Source organism: Geotrypetes seraphini, chromosome 4 (assembly GCF_902459505.1).
Source record: "Geotrypetes seraphini chromosome 4, aGeoSer1.1, whole genome shotgun sequence".
NCBI classification, from domain to species: Eukaryota; Metazoa; Chordata; class Amphibia; order Gymnophiona; family Dermophiidae; genus Geotrypetes; species Geotrypetes seraphini.
The window spans coordinates 50817544-50837271 of record NC_047087.1 but is presented as its reverse complement, the minus strand read 5'-3'; the positions used below and the strand labels follow the sequence as shown (position 1 = coordinate 50837271).

The 19728-nt window shown below is 45.7% G+C and overlaps 1 protein-coding gene across 3 annotated transcripts in view; it reads right to left on the bottom strand.

Annotated features, from left to right (window-relative positions):
* The window catches only part of LONP2 (lon peptidase 2, peroxisomal), a 201978-nt gene that overhangs the window by 142080 nt on the left and 40170 nt on the right, over positions 1 to 19728 (bottom strand). For all 3 annotated transcript variants that reach the window (XM_033941471.1, XM_033941474.1, XM_033941473.1), the window contains exon 7: positions 3022 to 3280. In XM_033941471.1, the coding sequence (XP_033797362.1) occupies positions 3022 to 3280 (259 nt within the window). The remainder of the gene's footprint in view (positions 1 to 3021; positions 3281 to 19728) is intronic.

Below are 19728 nucleotides of genomic sequence, written 5' to 3'. Positions count from 1 at the left end.
CGCGCACGCCTCAATCCTACAGCCGCCTCAAGTCGCCCTGGTAATGGCCTGCTCCCGGCATCGCTGCCACCTCCGCCATCGACAGCCGCTGCGCGTGCCTCAATCCTACAGCCGCCTCAAGTCACCCTGGTACTGGCCCGCTCCCGGCATCGCTGCCACCGCCGCCATCCATGTTGGGCGGGAAGGTGGGCTCCATGAGAGGCCCGCGGGGCTGAAGCTGGTCAGCATGGCTGGTGCTCGGGAGGAGGAGTCTTGGTGCGCACGCTTGCCGGCCATGGACCTACAGATCAAGGATCATGGAACACGCCGGTAAGAGTGCGCATGCGCGCTTAGGGTTTTATTAGTACTGAACAGGTGTATATTTGAGCAATAAGGTACAGCATGCCCCTCAAATGACCCCCCCCCCCCAATAAAATGAAAAATTCCCTAAACCACATGGGAATCTGAGTTTAATAATGAAGGTATGTAATGGTTTCAATTATGTGTTGTATACTGTCAAAAAATCCTAGTTAGATCTTTACATTGTTCCATGGGTAGTGCTATATTACAATACTGGCAGACTATGCACATTCTTTAGGTCCAAAGTTTAGAGGGGAATCTGTCAGATGTGTTCAGGATTCAGGGAATTAAAATTGGCAATTGTCTAGCTGTATTCAGAATTCTACAGATTTCTGCATTAAAGTCCAGAAACTAGAAGGATGGCTAATGTGTCCAAACATTTTCAATTCTCCAATCCTTCCCTGTGTGAGTGAGCTTCTCCAGTCTGAGTGCTTTATTCACAAGAAGGTGAACTAGGGTATGTTCTTGTAGTGTATCTCAAACTTTGTGCCAAGGCACACTAGTGTGCCTTCTAAGATTCCAAGTGTGCCGTGGCACACTGAGGAGGAAGAGAGGCGCCTGCCAGCTGACTTCCCTATGCAGTATGGCGCCAGCGCTGCCCGATTCGCCGAAGGCCTGCATGTTTCCCCCTTCTCTCTAGCATCCTCCAGCTTCCCCCCTGGCCTCCTGGTCTCACCTTTAAAGCTAATTACAGCAGCCTGCAGAGGATTGCCGGTAGGTAAAATGATTTTATTTTCAATATTGTGATTGAAATGTGTAATTTTTGAGAATTTATATCTGCTGTGAATATGAAAAATAAATGGAAAAAATTGCATTACAATTAGTGAAGGGGATGGGATCTGGGGCACAGCTTAGGGGGGTGGGCATAGGGAGGTCTGTGGTTGGGGTACTCAGTTGATATTTTTTAGACTTAGGAGTTACTTAAGCTTGAAGTAGTGGAGAAACTGCTGTAGGCAATCAGCTGGTGCCAGTGCCTCTCCTTTTCTCTGGCCCTCTTCTCTGCTGGCACCCCCTACTGGTGTCTCAGGGCCCATCTGGAGGGCCTCTGCACATGTGCGGACGTTGACGTGATGATGTCATGCATATGCGTGATGTCATCACGGCGACGACCACACACTTCTGGGTGCCTCAAGCCGTGGCCACTACCTTTAGTGTGCCCCGGTTCGAGAAAGTTTGAGAGACACTGTATGTAGGGGGGGGAGAGGGGGGAGAGAAATGAAGACCCTTCCCCCTATAAAAATGCAAGTACAGTTTTTGAGTGATGTCATCACTGAGGGAGTGGGTAAATCTGCTGCTGGGAACATCAGAACACTGTGACACCATGTTTTGTTTCTTTTAAAGCCAACTTCATTGTGAGAACTTGCAGTATATATATTATTGGTGACTTTGAGACACAGCCTATAATCATATTTTGTGGTGTTTCAGCATTCAGTACTGTTATGAGACATACATATAAACAAGCAGAGACATACCAACCCATGTATACACATATATACATATAAATGCCTACGTGGCATAAATGCACAGGAGGCAAGTCTCTTTCAATTCAAAGGAAGCTCTGGAATGAGGGGGCATAGGATGAAGGTAAAAGAGGAGACTCAGAAGTAACCTGAGGAAATACTTCTTCACAGAAAGGGTGGTGAATTCATGGACTGGTCTTCTGCTGGTAATACATAAAACCAAAAACCAAAAAGAATAAAAAGCACAGCAGCATAAATTCATGCAACATGTGCAATTCTATGACATCATACAACATCAATTCAAACTGTATGTACAGTAACGAGCATAATTCATTCCAGAAGCATGCTCTTAAGCCAAAGCCCTCGTATATCAAAGCAAAGTTCCCAATAGGCCATAATGCAAACTCAGAAGATTCGTTCCACAACCGAAGGTTGCTATGGTGGCCCAGGGGGTGCGTGCTTGTACGTGGCGCATGCGTTCTTGGGGCGGCGGCCGGCTTGGCTCGGGAGCTGAGAGGTCCTGTGCATGCTTTACAGGATGGCGGCCGGGAAGCGCTGGCGGCCAGCAGAGTCATCGGCTGAAGCGGGAGGGCAGCCGCGTGGGGACCCCGAGGGAAGGAAGCCACCCCGCTGAAAGGGCTGCGGCACTCACAGGCAAGTACCCACCCCTGGGCCACCATATCTGAGAGCTCGGTTTCTGAGTCAACGCTCGTTTTGCGAGACACAATTTGCGGGCGTTTTGCTCGTCTTGCAAAACATGTTACTCGCAAACTGAGGTTTGACTGTATATTGTAACACTTTGATGGTAAACTGTAACCCATTCTGAGCTCTTTGAGGAGGACGGGATCTAAAACCAAATAAATACAATTTAGAGCAATATTGAAGCATTCTACTGCTCAAAGGTCTCCCATATTAAGGCATATAAAAGATCATCAGTGGGCAACCTTGGGCCTTGAGGGCCGCAATCCAATTGGATTGTCAGGATTTCACTAATGAATATGCACAAGTTCCATTTGCATGCACTGCCTCCACTGTAAGCAAATAGATGGCATGCATATTCATTGGGGAAATTCTGACAACCCAACTGAGTTGTGGCCCTCAAGGACCGATGTTGCCCACCACTGAACACATGACCATACTGCATGAGGTAAAAAGCCTTTAGAAAATGAGAAAAACAAGAAGGGATATGAGACACTAAAAGGCACGTGTGTTTATCATGTACCTGTGGCCTCTAATGTCAGACTGATCACACACTCCTCCCAGTGCAATCCTGTGGAATTCTCTGCCCAGGGTCTTTGCCACTGATCTCCCCACACTTGTTTTACCCACTCCAGGAGGGCCAACAAAGCAAAGAATGGGTCCTTTCAGGTTGTTCTTCAGTTGTCTTACAGCTAGATATTCCAAAACTCTTTTTTTCAGTTTCTCCATGGCATAATGATCATTGTCTAGAAGAATTCTAGCTGCACGGATATCCAGACGGTCTGGAGAGAGAGAAAGAAAAATAAATAAAAGGAACCAAAAACAGCATGAAATTCACTAAATATTAAAAGCTGTAATTGTGCTTTGTTAATGTTCTGAAAGAACATTAACAAAAGTATCTGAAGAAAATTCAATTCCAAAATCTTGCATCTGCTGTACAAACACAACCAATCAATGAAACTGAAAAACTGAAAAAAAATGAAGGTAGATAAAGGCCATATTGCCTAACCATGCATCTATTATCCTTTCCTCTCCCTTAGAGATCCAATGTACTTGTGCCAGACTTTCTTGAATTAAAATAGTTTTCATCTCCAACACCTCAACTGGGATACTGTTCCACACATTCACCACCCTTTTCATGCAAATATATTTTCTCAGGTTACTTCTGAGTCTATCCCCTTTCACCTTCATCCTATGCCCCCCTCATTCCAGAGCTTCCTTTCAGTTGAAAAAGACTTGCCTTATGTGCATTTATATCACATAGTTATTTAAACATCTCTCAAGAAAAATACTACCGAGTAACAGGAAAACCAAAAACTCAAAAATATATAATGTTACTCGCCGGAGGTGGGGTGTGCTTCAAAGATAACTATTTAGTTCAGAAAAGTGGAGAAAAAGCCTCAATTTACTTATAATGGCAGCAATCACTACAGATTGTAAGCTGCATGTACTTTTCTTACTGGCAAAAACACTCTACATCAAAAAAATGTAATTATCAACTGGGCACCAAACCTACCACTGTGAAAAGGGAATGTGATAGAAAAAAAAACCTTTTAACTTAGCTTAAGTGCATAGCTTGGTCCGACGCTGGACCTGCTGCTCTCCACTAACTTCTTATACAGCATGCTGGTACACACGCCCGGCGGATTTCACACTCCACAAGCCACTGGGCGTGTGTACCAGCGTGCTGTATAAGAAGATTTCAATGTACTGTAGGGTAGAGACTTCTAAAATGGTACCTTGAATCATGTAATTATAATTTGGATTACTCTTTCCGCTATTCAATATTTTCCACTTGTCCACATTCAATTTCATCTGCCATCAAGATGACCAGTCTTCCTGCCTTCCAAGAGTTCACATGCAATTTAACAACTTTGAATAGTTTCATGTCATCTACAGATATGATCACCTCACTTCTCATCCCCATTTCCAGATCATATATAAATGTGTTATAAAGGACCAGTCCCAGTACAGATTCTTGCTGCACTCCACTCTTCACCTTCCTCCATTGAGAGAAATAGCCATTTAACCTTACTCTTAGGGCCTCTTCTACTAAACCGCGCTAGCAGTTTTAGCGCCGGTAGCTGCGCTGCTCCCGATGCTCTTAAGAACTCTATGAGCGTCGGGAGCAGCGCGGGCCATTCAGCGCAGCTCCCCGCGCTAAAACCGCTAGCACAGTTTAGTAGAAGAGGGGGGGTTAGTGTCCTCTCCTTTAACAAGTTCCTAATCTACAAAACACTGCCTCCTATCTCATGGCTTTTTCATTTTCTCAGAAGTCTGACATGAGGACTTTGTCAAAAACTTTCTGAAAAATTTAGATACACTACATCAACCAGCTCATCTTTATCCACGTATATTCACACCTTCAAATGAAGCAAAATGGTAAGTCAAGATTTTCCTTGGCCAAATCTGTTGACGCTGTCCCATTAAACCATGTTTGTCTATGTATTCAGTAATTTTGTTCTTTATAAGAGTTTCTACCATATTGCTCCGTACTAACGTCAGGTTTACTGGTCTGTAATTTCCTGGATCATCCCCTGAAACCCCTCCTTTTAAAAATTGGTGTTATGCTGGCCACCTTCCAATCTTCAGGTACTGTGGACAATTTTAACGGTAGGTTGACAATCTGCAATTTCACTTTTGAGATCTTAGATAAGAATTAAAATGCCCAGAACAGCCATCAGGGCAGCAGTTTTCAAAGTGCCCCCACCAGTACAAAGAACACAAGTACTTTTGTACCCAGAGATCTGGTGCTCAATCTTTAACAGGAGAATATGAATTTTACAAGATAAAAGCAGTTTACAAGGTACCTTATGGAAGCACAAAAGTATGTACATTCATGCACCAGTTTTATCTGCGAGCAGAAGGGGGAAAATACTTGAGACTAAATTTAGTAAATGACATCCAAATTTGGGCATCCAAAAAAATGAGCACCTAGCACTATTCTGTAAGCGGTGCTCTGAGCTGGGCTGCCAGAATCCATACCCAATTTTGGATGCAAAGATTTACATAACAAAAACCTGGGATAATTCCTCATGTCTAAAAATTAGGTGTGAATTTTCCATATTCTCGTAATACTGCACGCATCTGTAGTGAACACACCTGACCACCACCCCCATGACCTGCCATAGCTATACCCCCTTTACAGATGCACATTAAATTTACAGGTGAATCTTTATAGAATAGTGCCTAGTGAGATGTGTAAATTCAAATTGTTGTTAATTAATACCAATAATTGTTGGTGCCTAATTATTGGCGCTAGACAATTAAATTGCATATGCAATTTTGAGTGCCATATATAGAATTTGAGGGTAGATGTGCATTTGAAAATCCTAAAATGTACATGCACAGTCTCCCCCATCCCCAACCCAAACTCAACACATTCCAGGACAAGGAGGATCTTGTTATCCAGTTAGAAATATGTGGGATACTACCTGGATAAGGCCTGTCCACCAGGTCACACCCAGATTTTGAGCTGCACTTAATCTGAAAGTGCCCCTTAAAATCTGGTCAGACTGACTCAACACTATCCGGGGAAGGGAGTTGGGAGTCTATGTAGAGCCAGGAGATACATGGTTAAGAGCAATATTTCATCCACTAACTGGATAGTTAGGAGATCAAAAAAGGCAGATAGTTAGGAGATCAAAAAAGGCAGCCATTTTGAGGGTGCAGCCAGCAGGGAGCAGGAGCAACTTGGTATCACATTTGCCCAGACTACACTACTAGACCACCGTGGCTTGTAAGATAAACCTGAGAGGTGGTCTTCAGTAAGGGAGGTTATCATGCTCATTTTGGTTTTGTTTGCAGATTCAGTTTCAGTCAGCCTCTGAAAGACTTGCCCATTGAATAGAATCTAGAAAAAGAGAACCATAAAGGAAAAGAACACAAGAGATACTGAGGTGCTGAAAAGTGAATACAATTATAGGCAAGCAAGGGACCCAAAGTAATAATTCAAGAAGAGGAATTAAATGGTCCTGTCAACACTTTGGGAAGATGTGAGTTCTGAATAAAACTGCAATGGAGAGAAATCCTTCAGAGGCAGACCTCTAAAGAGCATGTTGTGGTAGTCTAAGTGGGAGGAGGAAGCAAATGATGTGGTAGTTTGTTCAGAAAGGAAGCAACAGAGTTTGGAGAGGTTGTGGAGAAAGAAAAGGATTAGTAGTTTGTCAGTATTGAGGAGGTGTGTAGAGAAGTGAGGAGTCAAAAAAAAAAAAATACCCCAAGGTAGTAGGCTGAGAGAACCAAAACAATACTTATGTTATCTGCAGTGACTAAGAAGGTAGCGGTGGGGGGAGGGGGGAGGAGGGCATAAGTATCATTTTGGCTTCACTAAGTTTCATATGATGACAGAACACCCAAGCAGCAATGCTGCACAGGCAATCAAGAGATTTGCATCTGGCCTCTTGGATACGGAAATATAGATCTGGGAGTCATGGGAAGATGCCAAGTTACAAAGGGAGAAGCCAAATAGGTGAGATATCTTGTTTTTTGGGGAGGGACAGGTGAGAAGGGAAGCTATAAATGCAGAGCATATATTCATAAACACCGAGATAATAAATACACTTCCCAGGTGGCAAATGATTATTTATCACTCAAATTAACTTCCTGACGTTATGCTGCCTCAACTTACCAGAAGCACTATAGATACACAGATTGACATACCAATCTTTAGAGAAGTCAATTATTGTTTTGATGAAAAAAACATCCCTATGCTGCATCCGGTGACCCTCCATGGGGGGTAGGGGGAGCCATCTACCAGTTTGCTGGCATATAGAAACCGGGTCTTGTGGCATACTTATAATAAAAGATAGCACTACACAGAGTTCATGAGGTAATGTGCCTTTTGGAGCATCTAGTAAATTATTAGCCCAGCAAAAGTCTTACTCGAATGGATGTCGTCAGTCTCTATCTCTTTCTCATAGGACGAAAGCCTCCTTAAGCCTTAACACTACAGCCCACCCTGACTAATGCTGCTGGGTCAGAGGGAGAGAGGAAACCTTCCTGCCAATACATGTGGACAGTGCTTGAATAGAGGGTGTTTAAAAGGACAGATTTCAATCACTTTCCCACTATTCAATTACAGAGGTGACAGCCATAGATTCTCATCAATCACCTCTGAGAATTTCATGTTGGCTTGTTTGAAGATGTACCCCAAAAAATTGGCAAAAAGCTTTAAGCTACCTGTTAGAAATCCACACCCGTCCAATGAAAATATAAATGTAAAGGAACCTCAGTACGGGCTCAGTCAAACCTTCGTTTTTTGTTTTGGCCCCGGGCAAGTGCCCATAGGTGACTAGCACCAGATCTATGAGGTCTAAATGAACACCGCCCCATGCATCATAACGTTCCTGGTAGGTTGTTTGTTTGGTTTTTTTTTAAATTGAATGCAAATAATAAACCCTGAATAATGAACCCTGAATAAACCCTGAATTCAAAACAGGAGCAAAAAGGCTAAGAGGCGTTTTTAAACCCCCCCCCCCCGAGAAAAGTTCAAAACACAATCAAGGTGATAAGAATGATAAGAAAAGTGCCAATTTTTTTTGGTACATTTTGTTTCTTATTGGTAAAGTTTTGCGTTTTTTTGAAGTTTGTTTGAAGAGAAAGAAAAACATCTTGGGCTCACTACGTTCCTGAAAGGCACCTTAAAAACGGAAACTGGAGGGTTGGCTCTGGAATATGAATGAATGGCGATAGATGTGCTCAGCTAGGGCTCTTGTCAGCAGGCTGAACTATTTCTGCATCTTCTTCAGAGAAAAAAAGGATCAGAATCAAAGCTTATGACTACTGTTTCAGCAAAACATCTGTAAACAGAGAACCAACACTAGAATGAGAAATATATCTGAGAAGAGAGTATAAATTATGGATTTCTATAAGTTGATTGGAGAAGCTGCAGAAGTACCGTATTTTCACGTAGATAACGCGCTCCCATGTAAAACGCGCACACGGGTATAACACGCAAAAAACACACATTTCTGTACAGAAATTTTTATATACCGCGCACACCCGTATACCGCGCATGCTGCCCGACTCTCCTTTCGCCCGCCCCGACTCTCCTCTGGACACCCCGACTCTCCTTTCGCTCGCCCCAACTCTCCTCTCCCCCTTGAAGTCCTGTCCCCACCCTGAAAGCCTGATGCCCCCCCCCCCCCGACGTCCGATTCACACCCCCCCGCAGGACCGCTCGCACCCCCACCCCGAAGGACCGCTCGCACGCACCTGCACCCCCACCCCGAAGGACTGCTCGCACGCACTCCCACCCGCACCTGCACCCCCACCCTGAAGAACCGCTCGCACCCCCACAGCCTCCCGACCCCCCCATCATGTAGAAGCTCCTACCGGTGTCCTGCTGCTTCCTCTTGGCGGTCCCGACTCCCCGACACGATCGGGGCAAGAGGGAGCTCAAGCCCTCTTGCCCCAGCCAACCGCGGCACCCCCGACACGATCGGGGCAAGATGGAGCTCAAGCCCTCTTGCCCCAGCCAACTGCGGCACCCCCGAAACGATCGGGGCAAGAGGGAGCTCAAGCCCTCTTGCCCCAGCCAACCGCGGCACCCCCGACACAATCGGGGCAAGATGGAGCTCAAGCCGTCTTGCCCCAGCCAACCGCGGCACCCCCCGACACGATCGGGGCAAGAGGGAGCTCAAGCCCTCTTGCCCCCCCGACTCCCTGACACGATCAGGGCAAAAGGGAGCCCAAGCCCTCTTGCCCCGCCGACTCCCCAACTCTCCGACAATATCGGGCCAGGAGGGAGCCCAAGTCCTCCTGGCCCTGGCGCCCCCCCCCCCCCCCGCTAGTTGTTCGGGCCAGGAGGGAGCCCAAACCCTCCTGGCCACGGTGACCCCCCTACCCCCACCCCGCACTACATTACGGGCAGGAGGGATCCCAGGCCCTCCTGCCCTCGACGCAAACCCCCCTCCCCCCAACGACCGCCCCCCCCCCAAGAACCTCCGACCGCCCCCCAGCCGACCCGCGACCCCCCTGGCCGATCCCCCACGACACCCCCACCCCCTTTCCCCGTACCTTTGTGTAGTTGGCCGGACAGACGGGAGCCAACCCCGCCTGTCCGGCAGGCAGCCAACAACGGAATGAGGCCGGATTGGCCCATCCGTCCCAAAGCACCGCCTACTGGTGGGGCCTAAGGTGCCTGGGCCAATCAGAATAGGCCCGGAAGCCTTAGGTCCCTCCTGGGGGCGAGGCCTTGGGCACATGGTCGGGTTGGGCCCATGTGCCTCAGGCCCCGCCCCCAGGTGGGACCTAAGGCTCCCGGGCCTATTCTGATTGGCCCAGGCGCCTTAGGCCCCACCAGTAGGCGGAGCTTTAGGACGGATGGGCCAATCCGGCCTCATTCCGTCGTTGGCTGCCTGCCGGACAGGCGAGTTTGACTCCCGTCTGTCCGGCCAACTACACAAAGGTACGGGGAAGGGGGGTGGGGGTGTCGTGGGGGTCGGCCAGGGGGGTCGCGGGTCGGCTGGGGGGGCGGTCGGAGGTTCTTGGGGGGGCGGTCGTTGGGGGGAGGGGGGTTTGCATCGAGGGCAGGAGGGCCTGGGATCCCTCCTGCCCATAATGTAGTGCGGGGTGGGGGTAGCCGTGGCCAGGAGGGTTTGGGCTCCCTCCTGGCCCGAACAACTAGCGGGAGGGGGGGGTCGCCAGGGCCAGGGCCAGGAGGACTTGGGCTCCCTCCTGGCCCGATATTGTCGGGGAGTTGGCGGGGCAAGAGGGCTTGGGCTCCCTTTTGCCCCGATCGTGTCGGGGAGTCGGGGGGGCAAGAAGGCTTGAGCTCCCTCTTGCCCCGATCGTGTCGGGGGTGCCGCGGTTGACTGGGGCAAGAAGGCTTGAGCTCCCTCTTGTCCCAATCGTGTCGGGTGTCGGGACCGCCAAGAGGAAGCAGCAGGACACCGGTAGGAGCTTCTACATGATGGGGGGGGGGTTCGGGAGGCTGTGGGGGTGCGAGCGGTCCTTCAGGGTGGGGGTGCGGGTGGGAGTGCGTGCGAGCGGTCCTTCGGGGTGGGGGTGCGGGTGAGCGGTCCTTCGGGGTGGGGGTGCGAGCGGTCCTGCGGGGGGGGGGGGGTGAATCGGACGTCGGGGGGGAACTATGTAAAAAAAATTTTGTACAACGCGCTCACGCGTATAACGTGCAAGGTTATGCGCGGTACGTAAAAACCACTTATAACGCGCGCGTTATATGCGAGAAAATACGGTAGATAAGAATGAGGAGATCAGTTCCGGTTATACAACTTTGCTGGTTCAGAAAACAGAAGAGGAGTTGTATTAGTCTGAAGCAGTGTTACTTGAAATAAATCAAAGCATTAAACAGTTCAGACACCAGATGCTTAGAACTTCCGTGCTATAAGAACAGTAACCGACTCACAAACGTGCCAAAACGTGCCAAAACGTAGCTCCCAAATGCTCAATGCTAATGGTATGCAAATGGTATTCGTGCTGTAAATCCAAAAGTAATGAGGAGGAATGTAACTGGTGCATGCACACAAGAGTTTTGCAATAAGCACAGCTCTTGTGCACATGCACAGGCAAACCAGGACATGAAACACACATTGGTACCTGTTTTCTGCACCTTTAAATGCTTATATTTAAGTGCAGAAAACAGGTACCAATGTGTGCTTTCACTTTCGGGTTTGCTCAAACCTACAGACATTTGTTTTTCAAATCCCAGCAATGGCTTCCATCTGCTTCTGAAATAAAATCAAAAAGAGGCATATTTTAAGATGAAAAAAATGTAGAAATTCTCTCTTCAAACACCAGTTCTGAGCTTAACGTTAGATTTCCAGCGGTAAAGGTAGGGTTTTTGCTAATCTTTGGCACACATTGTTTCCTGTGCTGCAGCCCTCTGATCATTCTGCACAGATTAAGGCCGGTGCTAGTCTAGTGCTATTCGGCTCTAGTGCAGGCCTTAGGTTCTGAGCATTGGTCCACTAAATTGGTTAGCTCAAGCCAAACAGGCCATCTTATTTAGGAATCAAAAAAATGCAGTTAGAGTTAAAAGTTATAGGCTTGTAAATTTGGGTGGATGAACTGTGTATCTCTAGCGCAAAGCAGAGGCCCTTGCTGGGGTTTAAGTTTTGGGAAAACTTTCGGCTAAAAGGAAGCACTTGATATTTTTTGAAAACTGACACAATGGGAATTATTCATAATAAATCAGATAGGCTCACACCATAGCTTGTGAAAATGGAGCAAAGAATTCTTAATGCAAAAGACCGCAAATAGGACTTTTTGAACCTCTTCTGGAAACTCATCCAGGATACACGTGACAAATTAGCAAGCTCTCTCATAAAAATTAAAAATAGCTGTTAAGTAATAAGAAGTAGCAATGGAGATAGCGATATAAGTATTTACTATGAAGTGCCATGAAAATATGTCAATGGCAAAAGGAATCAGCCAACGGCATTACTACTAGAAAACCTATTGATGAGGTGCAAGAAAGGAGAGAGATCTCGATTTTTGTTCTCTATCAAGTTGAAATGGGTAAATCAAAACTCTCGTTAGTGTACCTGGGGTGACAACCTGGATATCCTGGTTCAAATACCACAGCTGCTCCTTGTGATCTTGGACAAGCCACTTAACCCTCCACTGCCTCAGGTATAAATTTAGATTGTAAGCCCTCTGAGATCAGGAAAATACATAGTGTACCTGAATATAACTCACCTCACAGTACACTTTATTGCAACCCTGTTAATCAGATGGATGCATAAGAAGTTCTTATTCTGCCCTGGCTATTTGTTCAAAATTAATTTGAACTGGGTGAACTTGTACCCTTAAAGTGAAAGCCAATGCAAATGAACTTTTAATGGTAGAGCGCTTTCTTCAACTCTATTAAACATGTCTGTTTCTTGTGGAAGGCCTGTTTATTCTCCTTTTTTGTTCACAAGGGGAAGATGGAATGGAGTGCTCTCAAAAAACTCTCAATACATTACAGTCGACTCCACCTAAGTGCACGTTGGTTAAGCGCACGCTCCGGTTATAAGTAGCCTACCTCCACGGTCCCATTTTTTTAACATTAAAGTCAATGGACGTAAACTCCGGATAATCGCAAATCGGATAAGCACAGAATCTGTTTATCAGCACTGATGTTATAGGTCTCACGTTTATTAGCTCACGTTATGTTCACTCGTTAAAAGCAAACATGTTCTCATGTTGATGATCCACATGTTTCGGATCAGCAGTGTAGGCCTGGCCAGGTGTTTGAATTTTTGAAAATACATCATGGCATCTCGAAGAGATCAACCCTTGTCTGGACTTGTCCAACATGCTGATCAAAAGTCATTGTCCTTGGCTAAATGTGTTCACCACGCTGGAAATAAGTCATTGTCTTTGACTGGACGTGTTGATGTCTTAAAGAGATGACCAAAGGGAAAGTCATGTCGCCATTGCAAAACTGTACAGCGTCCCTCCTAGCAAGATTTCTTGGATTCTCAAAAAAAAGCAAGCCTTATTTAAAGACTGGCAAAACAACATCAATCCGACCAGAAAATGGAAAAGAATTGGGAAGGCTGAAGACGTTGAACAGGCGTAGCTACGATGGTTTGCTGAAACTAGAAGTTATCAACTGCCTATCAGTGGGCCTTTGCTGATGGAGAAAGCAGCACAGTTATCCGAAGAACTTGGCGTAGAAGACTTCAAAGCAATAAATGGATAGCTGGAGAGATGGAAGTTTCATAACGGCATAAAGTTCAAGTAGCAGTATGGCGAAAAACAAGACGCTGATGAGTTTGGTGCAGAAAGATGGGTCAAGGAAGTGTTGCCATCAATCATTAGCAGATATGAATCATGCGACGTTTTCAACGCCGATGAGATGGGCCTGTACTGGCGTGCCATCCCTGATGGAACATTGGCTTTCAAACGCTGTGAAACTGTTAGCTTCAAGGTGCCAAAGGAGAGATTAACATTGCTGCTAAGTTGTAATATGGATGGTAGCGAAAAGCTAGAACCTGTTTAGTACATCATCTTAGCTAATGAAAGCACTTTAAAGATTCAATATACTCATAAGACTCTGCTCTCAGATGCCTGCACTGTACAATCATAAAGATTAATCTTACAGCTTAAGCAGGACAGAAGTATCTTTCATTGAGCTTAGTCTTTTAAGAGGAGTGCAATAATATATATACTTTAAGTGCTAAATCTCATAGAAACAGCACTTATCTTTATAGCAAAATAAATGCCCAACGGGGACCCGTTTCACCTAGTCAAGGCTTCCTCAGGGATCAACAATTTATGTGCAGCTGTACTCTGGTGTGTGAGTCAAAATGGTGCTTCAAAAATATTAAATGCCTGCCTGTTGAATATGAAAGCAACAAGAACGCATGGATGACGGCGTCACTGTGGATTGAATGGTTGCAGAAGCTTGACAATCTGATGAGAAGCCGCAGGAGACACATTGTAATGCTGTGTGATAACTGTGCAGCACACAGCAATGAGGTTTAACTAACCAACATCAAACTTGTGTTTCTGCCACCAAACACAACATCTTTGATCCAATCAATGGACCAGGAGATAATCGCCAACCTCAAATGCCATTGCAGGTTGCTTGTCCTAAGTCATGTGATGGCAGTGATTGATGCAAGGACGGATTCTAGCCCCAGAGCTGCTGAGTTCGTGAGAAAAATGACGGTGCTCTACGCTCTTCACATGGTACGTGAGGCGTGGAGTCTCATCATCCACAATTTCCAATTGCTATCAATGGGCGAGCTTCGTTCATGTACTGGATGAGATAACTGAAGCAGACGCTTCGTCCATTGAACTCCCAGTTGGACTTTCTCCTCAAAAGTTTGAGCTGTATGTTGCCGTTGACAACGATGTGCCCACATCATCGGACAGCACCAATTCCGATATCTGTACAGTCATAAAGGACACTGCAGACAACCAAGAAGCTGATGAGGATGGAGATACTGCTGCGGTCATAACGACTAACGAAACACCTGCAGAGATTGTTTCCTTCTCAGACGCACTGAAGTCCCTACACATGCTGCGTGCTTATCTGGAGATAAATGGATGTCACGACTAAGGCCAGTTTTACAGCATCAGTAGTCAGATACACAGCATGAATCGTGCAATCTGCGTTCAGATTATTTCAGTAGAATGTTAGTTTTAAAAAAGGTTTACAGTGCTGTTTCTAAAACTGTAGAATTATTTTGCGTGTGTTTTATGCTAAAGAAAAGTGTGGTTGCATTTGACTACAGCGCACTGTGATTTTTCATAACTAAAAAGTGGTACTTCAATTAAGCGCATGTCGCCGGCCGGTCCCGTGGCCTTGCACTTAAGTGGAGTCAACTGTTTACAGAGTTTTCAAAAAGGATGTGACAGCATATACTACAGTATGTGTGTGATAGGTGTGACTACCACAGGCAGGTAACTGTGTCTCCATGTCCGAGTTTACCCTATTCCTAAGTCTTCTGAATACAACAGACCCAAGTTCCTCTTATCATGGCCAAATGGAATGAACTACGAGAGTTCAGTCTGTCAAGGTTACAAACTATTCCAAGATTTCCTTATGATTTATTCGTAACAAAAATCATTATGCCTTCAAACTGCACTTCACCCATGATGCAATTTTGGTACCTATGATGTGGCTTGTCCTGAAAAGTACAATATTACATATACACATCCTCTTTAAGAAGGCTACATTCCTTGCAAAGAAAATAGCATGTTCTGTTTCAGATAGCCAACAACAGACGCTTAAGGGAGGCGTCTGGGTTCTTCATTTTAGGGAGTTCCCAATGAATTTACATCTCTGGGATTCAGCTAAAATTCTAAAATAAAACATTATCACTTTTTATTATCAAGTAGAAATGAACAGCTAAACTCAACATGACATACATTCAGGGATGAATTATCTAAAGCTTTGTGGGACTTAATATAAAAATCGACATTAATCACTTCTCCAAGTTAAGTGTACAGTAAACTTTCAAAAACATCAGTATTTCAAAGCAATTTAACCGGCCAGAAATGGCTCCTGGCCAGTTAAATTGTCTGTTCAGGGTTAACTGCTGATATCAGCGGCACGTAACTGGCTAGTGCTGTTAAAAATAACCGGTTAGCACCAAACTGATAACTGGCTAATAGGACACAAAATATAAAGTGGCTTTTAAAACCTTCCAATTTAAAGTAGCTATATAAAAAATAAAATAAGTTATCAAGGTGTAGTAAAAGATGAGCTTTTTCTGCATCTTGATTTACCACAGGTTACCGACAGCCAGTCTATCAGAATAACACTTGTGAGCAACCTCACAACCTCTACATAAATCAAGTCAGGATGAATCACCACCTACTGATGGACCCCCCCCCCCACCAAAAACAAACAAACCCATCTACAGCTATGAGTACAGCTAAAGGGGGAAAAGGGGGTAAACTATTCCCAGGAAACTATGCAAATGCATGAGAAAATATGCTGGAAAATATTTTCTGTGTAACTTCAGATGTTTTTACTTTTGACTTAGACACGGGTGGCCAGCAATAATAGGTCTGTGTTATTTGGCAAATCTAGTGAGTAAAATTTAACCCACAGGGATTGCTGCCAAACAAAAAATTAATCCACTGAGATCTGGACCTGCATTCTTTGCAAGAACTGCTTTCTGTTAGTTCTGTTAAAAGACAATGGACTAGATTCAGTAAACGCCTCCCCCCCCCAATTCATCATTCGGTTTTTTTCTTCACTACTGTACTATCTGCCTCTCTTTCCAAGCTTGTACAGAAAGCAGGAGGTGGATGAGGGAAAAGCTGTATGTTTGAAGGACAAGGCATTTCTCAGCAGAAGAGAGTGCATGGAAATGCCTAACTCCTTGAGGATACCCTCAATGAAAAGTTTAAAAGTGGGCCTGGAGAGAAAGATGTCATTGTCACTTGCTATTAAGCAGTGTTGTGCCCTCATGTAGGAAGATATTTTGCAGCTCTCCTTTAGCTCATTTGAATTCCAAATGGCTCCCACTTAAAAATGAGTGAAAATCACTGCTATAAATGGTGCTCCAAGTTGGGCAATTTTCATAAAATCGCACTTAAGAGAACGATTGCTGTGCCAAACTTTGGGCATGAGGATTTACCCAACTGAAACCTGGCGCAAATCCTCAGTATTCAGTAATATTGTGAGCATCTTTAGCGAATGCCCCAAACCCACCCATGCCCCTCTCATGGTCATATCTCTTTTGATTGTATGCTAAAAGATTTATGTGGGGGTCTTTATAGAATAGTGCGCAAATCCAAATTGGTGCCCATTAATACCTGGAACTGCAGTGCTGTATCAGCGAGTTTTCCCAGCTTCATCTACTGGTCCTGATGTCATCTGTGCAGGATCGGCATCAGTGATAAAAGCCTGTGGGTTTCTGCAGTGGATGAAGGTTGTGGCCAAAGGAACATGCCAGGCATGCTTGAGAGCCCCTTTGGAGCCCCTGAATATCCGCAGCAGGAGGAGTACCCAATTCCTCCTACCGCAATGGCAAACCCTCCCGATATAGTCCGCGGATGCCCACTCCCTCCTGCTGCTGGCCCCATCATCCCCCAAACCCTACCAAAACACTCCCTGACTCTACCTCTGACATTCTCAAACACCCCAACATCCCCCTGATATTCCCCGACTCCACCTGGACAACTCCCGGACACCCCACATCCCAGACACTCCCTGACTCCACCCCAACACCCCCAAGATCCCCTTGCCACCCTTGTACCTTTATCTGATGGCCAGCAAGAGGGATGTCACTTCCTGGGCCATTGGGAGTGGCCTAAGACTCCGATAAGCCATGGGAGGGGCTTTAGGTATCTGGCCAACTGGAGTCTTAGGCCTCCTTCCCATATACCCAAAGCCCTGTCCATGGCCAATCGGAGTCTTAGGCCACTCCCAATCCATCCCGAAAGATGTCCTGGTGGAGTCGGGGGAGTGTCAGGGGGATGTTGGGGTGTCTTGGAGTGTCAGGGGTGGAGTCAGGGAGTGTTTGTTGGGGCTCATGGGATGATGGGGCCAGTGGAGGGAGGGACTGGGCATCCCTCCTGCCGGGGGATGCCTCAGGGGGTGGCGGCAGAAGGGAGTGGGAATACCTCCTGCTGTGGACTGTGTCGGGAGGGTTCGCTGTTGTGGCAGGAGGAACTGGGCATTTGTCCTGCCATGGACATTTGGGGGAGGGGGGACTTCAGGATTCCGGCAGTAGGGAGTGGGCATCCCTCCTGCCAGTCGACTTCGCAGGGGGAGGGGAGGACAGGTTCCCTGCTGCAGCTGCTAAACTGATCGCAGACAGACGTGATTATATATTGGGTACCCATGTGTGTTTCTCAAAAGCTGCTGAGTCAGATGCCAAGACCAGGCATCCTATACAGAATCAGGCCCTTCTTCTCCAAGTCCCATTGAAAAACATCTTGTGACCTTAAACAAGACCGCCACTCCTCTCACGAAGGCTGGCATGGATTCAGGAACCATATGAACTGATTAAAGCTAATAGTTTCTTTCATTCCAAAACTGGAACAAATTTTATATATAAAGGGTCAGTTCATCCCAGTTCTGTAGCAACAATTTTGTCCAAATAGTGCATTGCAAAATAATCTTTACATTTTTTTGTGCTCTGGTGGGAAGAAACCTAGATTGAAAGGTTGCATAACCAGGACCAATACCTATGATCTACTGCCCTCTACAGGTTACAAACTATCAATCTCAACTAGAGTGAGGTTGAGAAATAATAAAAGGATCCACCGAATGAGGAATGGTCTCATTTCTTTCAGTCTGCTCTACCCATGTCCTTAACTCATGCACACACCAAGTTAAGGGGTCCTTTTACTAAGGCACGCTAACCGATTTAGTGCGCGTTAAATACTAAGGCATCCATTATATTCTACAGGTGTCCTAGCATTTACCACGCGCTAAATCGGTTAGCGCACCTTAGTAAAAGGACCCCTAAGAGATAACAGACCTACACAACTTGAAACTCCCTAGAATTACATTGCTTACATACACTCGCAAACTTTGACTAGCACAGAATTTATTAGCTAATGTTGCTAAGGGCTTATTTTGCCAACAAGGACTTGCCTTCCATTTACCCTAGAGTGCTAGGTAGGCAGAATGAATAACCAAAATAGGCAAATGAAAGACTAGTAATGCTTACAAGAATTATAAGCAGATGAATCATTTTATAAGCACTGTTGTGGGGATGTTATGAAATCCAGGTGGGTCAAAATGGGTATGTGACCCTCCAGGATAATGCCTGGCTGCAGGGAATGAGGTGAAAGATTCTCCTGAAGTCACTATGAAAATGACCAACAGAGGAAGTCCTTAAGTGGGTAGAGTTGAGAGGACCCAGTATTGCGTTCAATTCTGGTTTCATCTCAAAAAAGATATAGCAGCACTAGAAAAGCTACAAAGAAGAGCTACAAAGATAATAAAAGGCTTGAAACTCCTTTGGTATGAGGAAAGACTAAAGAAGTTAGGACTATTAAACTAAAAGAGACAGCTGAGGGGAGATATGATTGAAGTCTACAAAATCCTGAGAGGTGTAGAACGGGTACAAGTAGATCGATTTTTTTTACCTCATCAAGATTTACAAAGACTAGGGGACACTTGAAGTTACAAAGTAATACTTTTAAAACTAATAGGAGGAGATATTTTTTCACTCAGAGAATAGTTAAATCTCTGAAATGTGTTGCCAGAGGATGTGGTAAGAGTGGTTAATGTAGCTAGTTTAAAAAAAGGTTTGGACAAGTTCCTGGAGGAAAAGTCCATAAACTGCTGTTGAGACAGTTAAGGGAGAAGCCACTGCTTGCCCTGGATCGGTGGCATGGAATGCTGCTACTATTTGGGTTTTTTTGCCAGGTACTTGCAACTTGGATTGAGCTCTGTGAAGACGGGATACTGGGCTAGATGGACGATTGGTTTGATCGAGGAAGACTATTCTTATGAAGAGGTAGGGGTATAAAAGGGGATTAAATGGTTGTATAGTGGAGAAAAGGGACTCTTGGTTATCCTGGCCCCTGCCAGAGCCCAAGCACTGAGAAAGACTCTTGGAGATAACAGCCTGTGCTGTAAGGAGCCCAGTAGGACCAAGGACCAAGGGGGCACTCGGAGAAATTGAAAGGGGACAGGTTTAGAACCAATGCTAGGAAATCTTTCTTCACTCAGAGGGTGGTGGACATCTGGAATGCGCTTCCGGAGGCTGTGATAGGACAGAGTACATTAAGGGGATTCAAAGAGGGATTGGACAAGTTCCTGAAGGATACGGGGATTGAGGGATATAGATAAAGGTAGAGA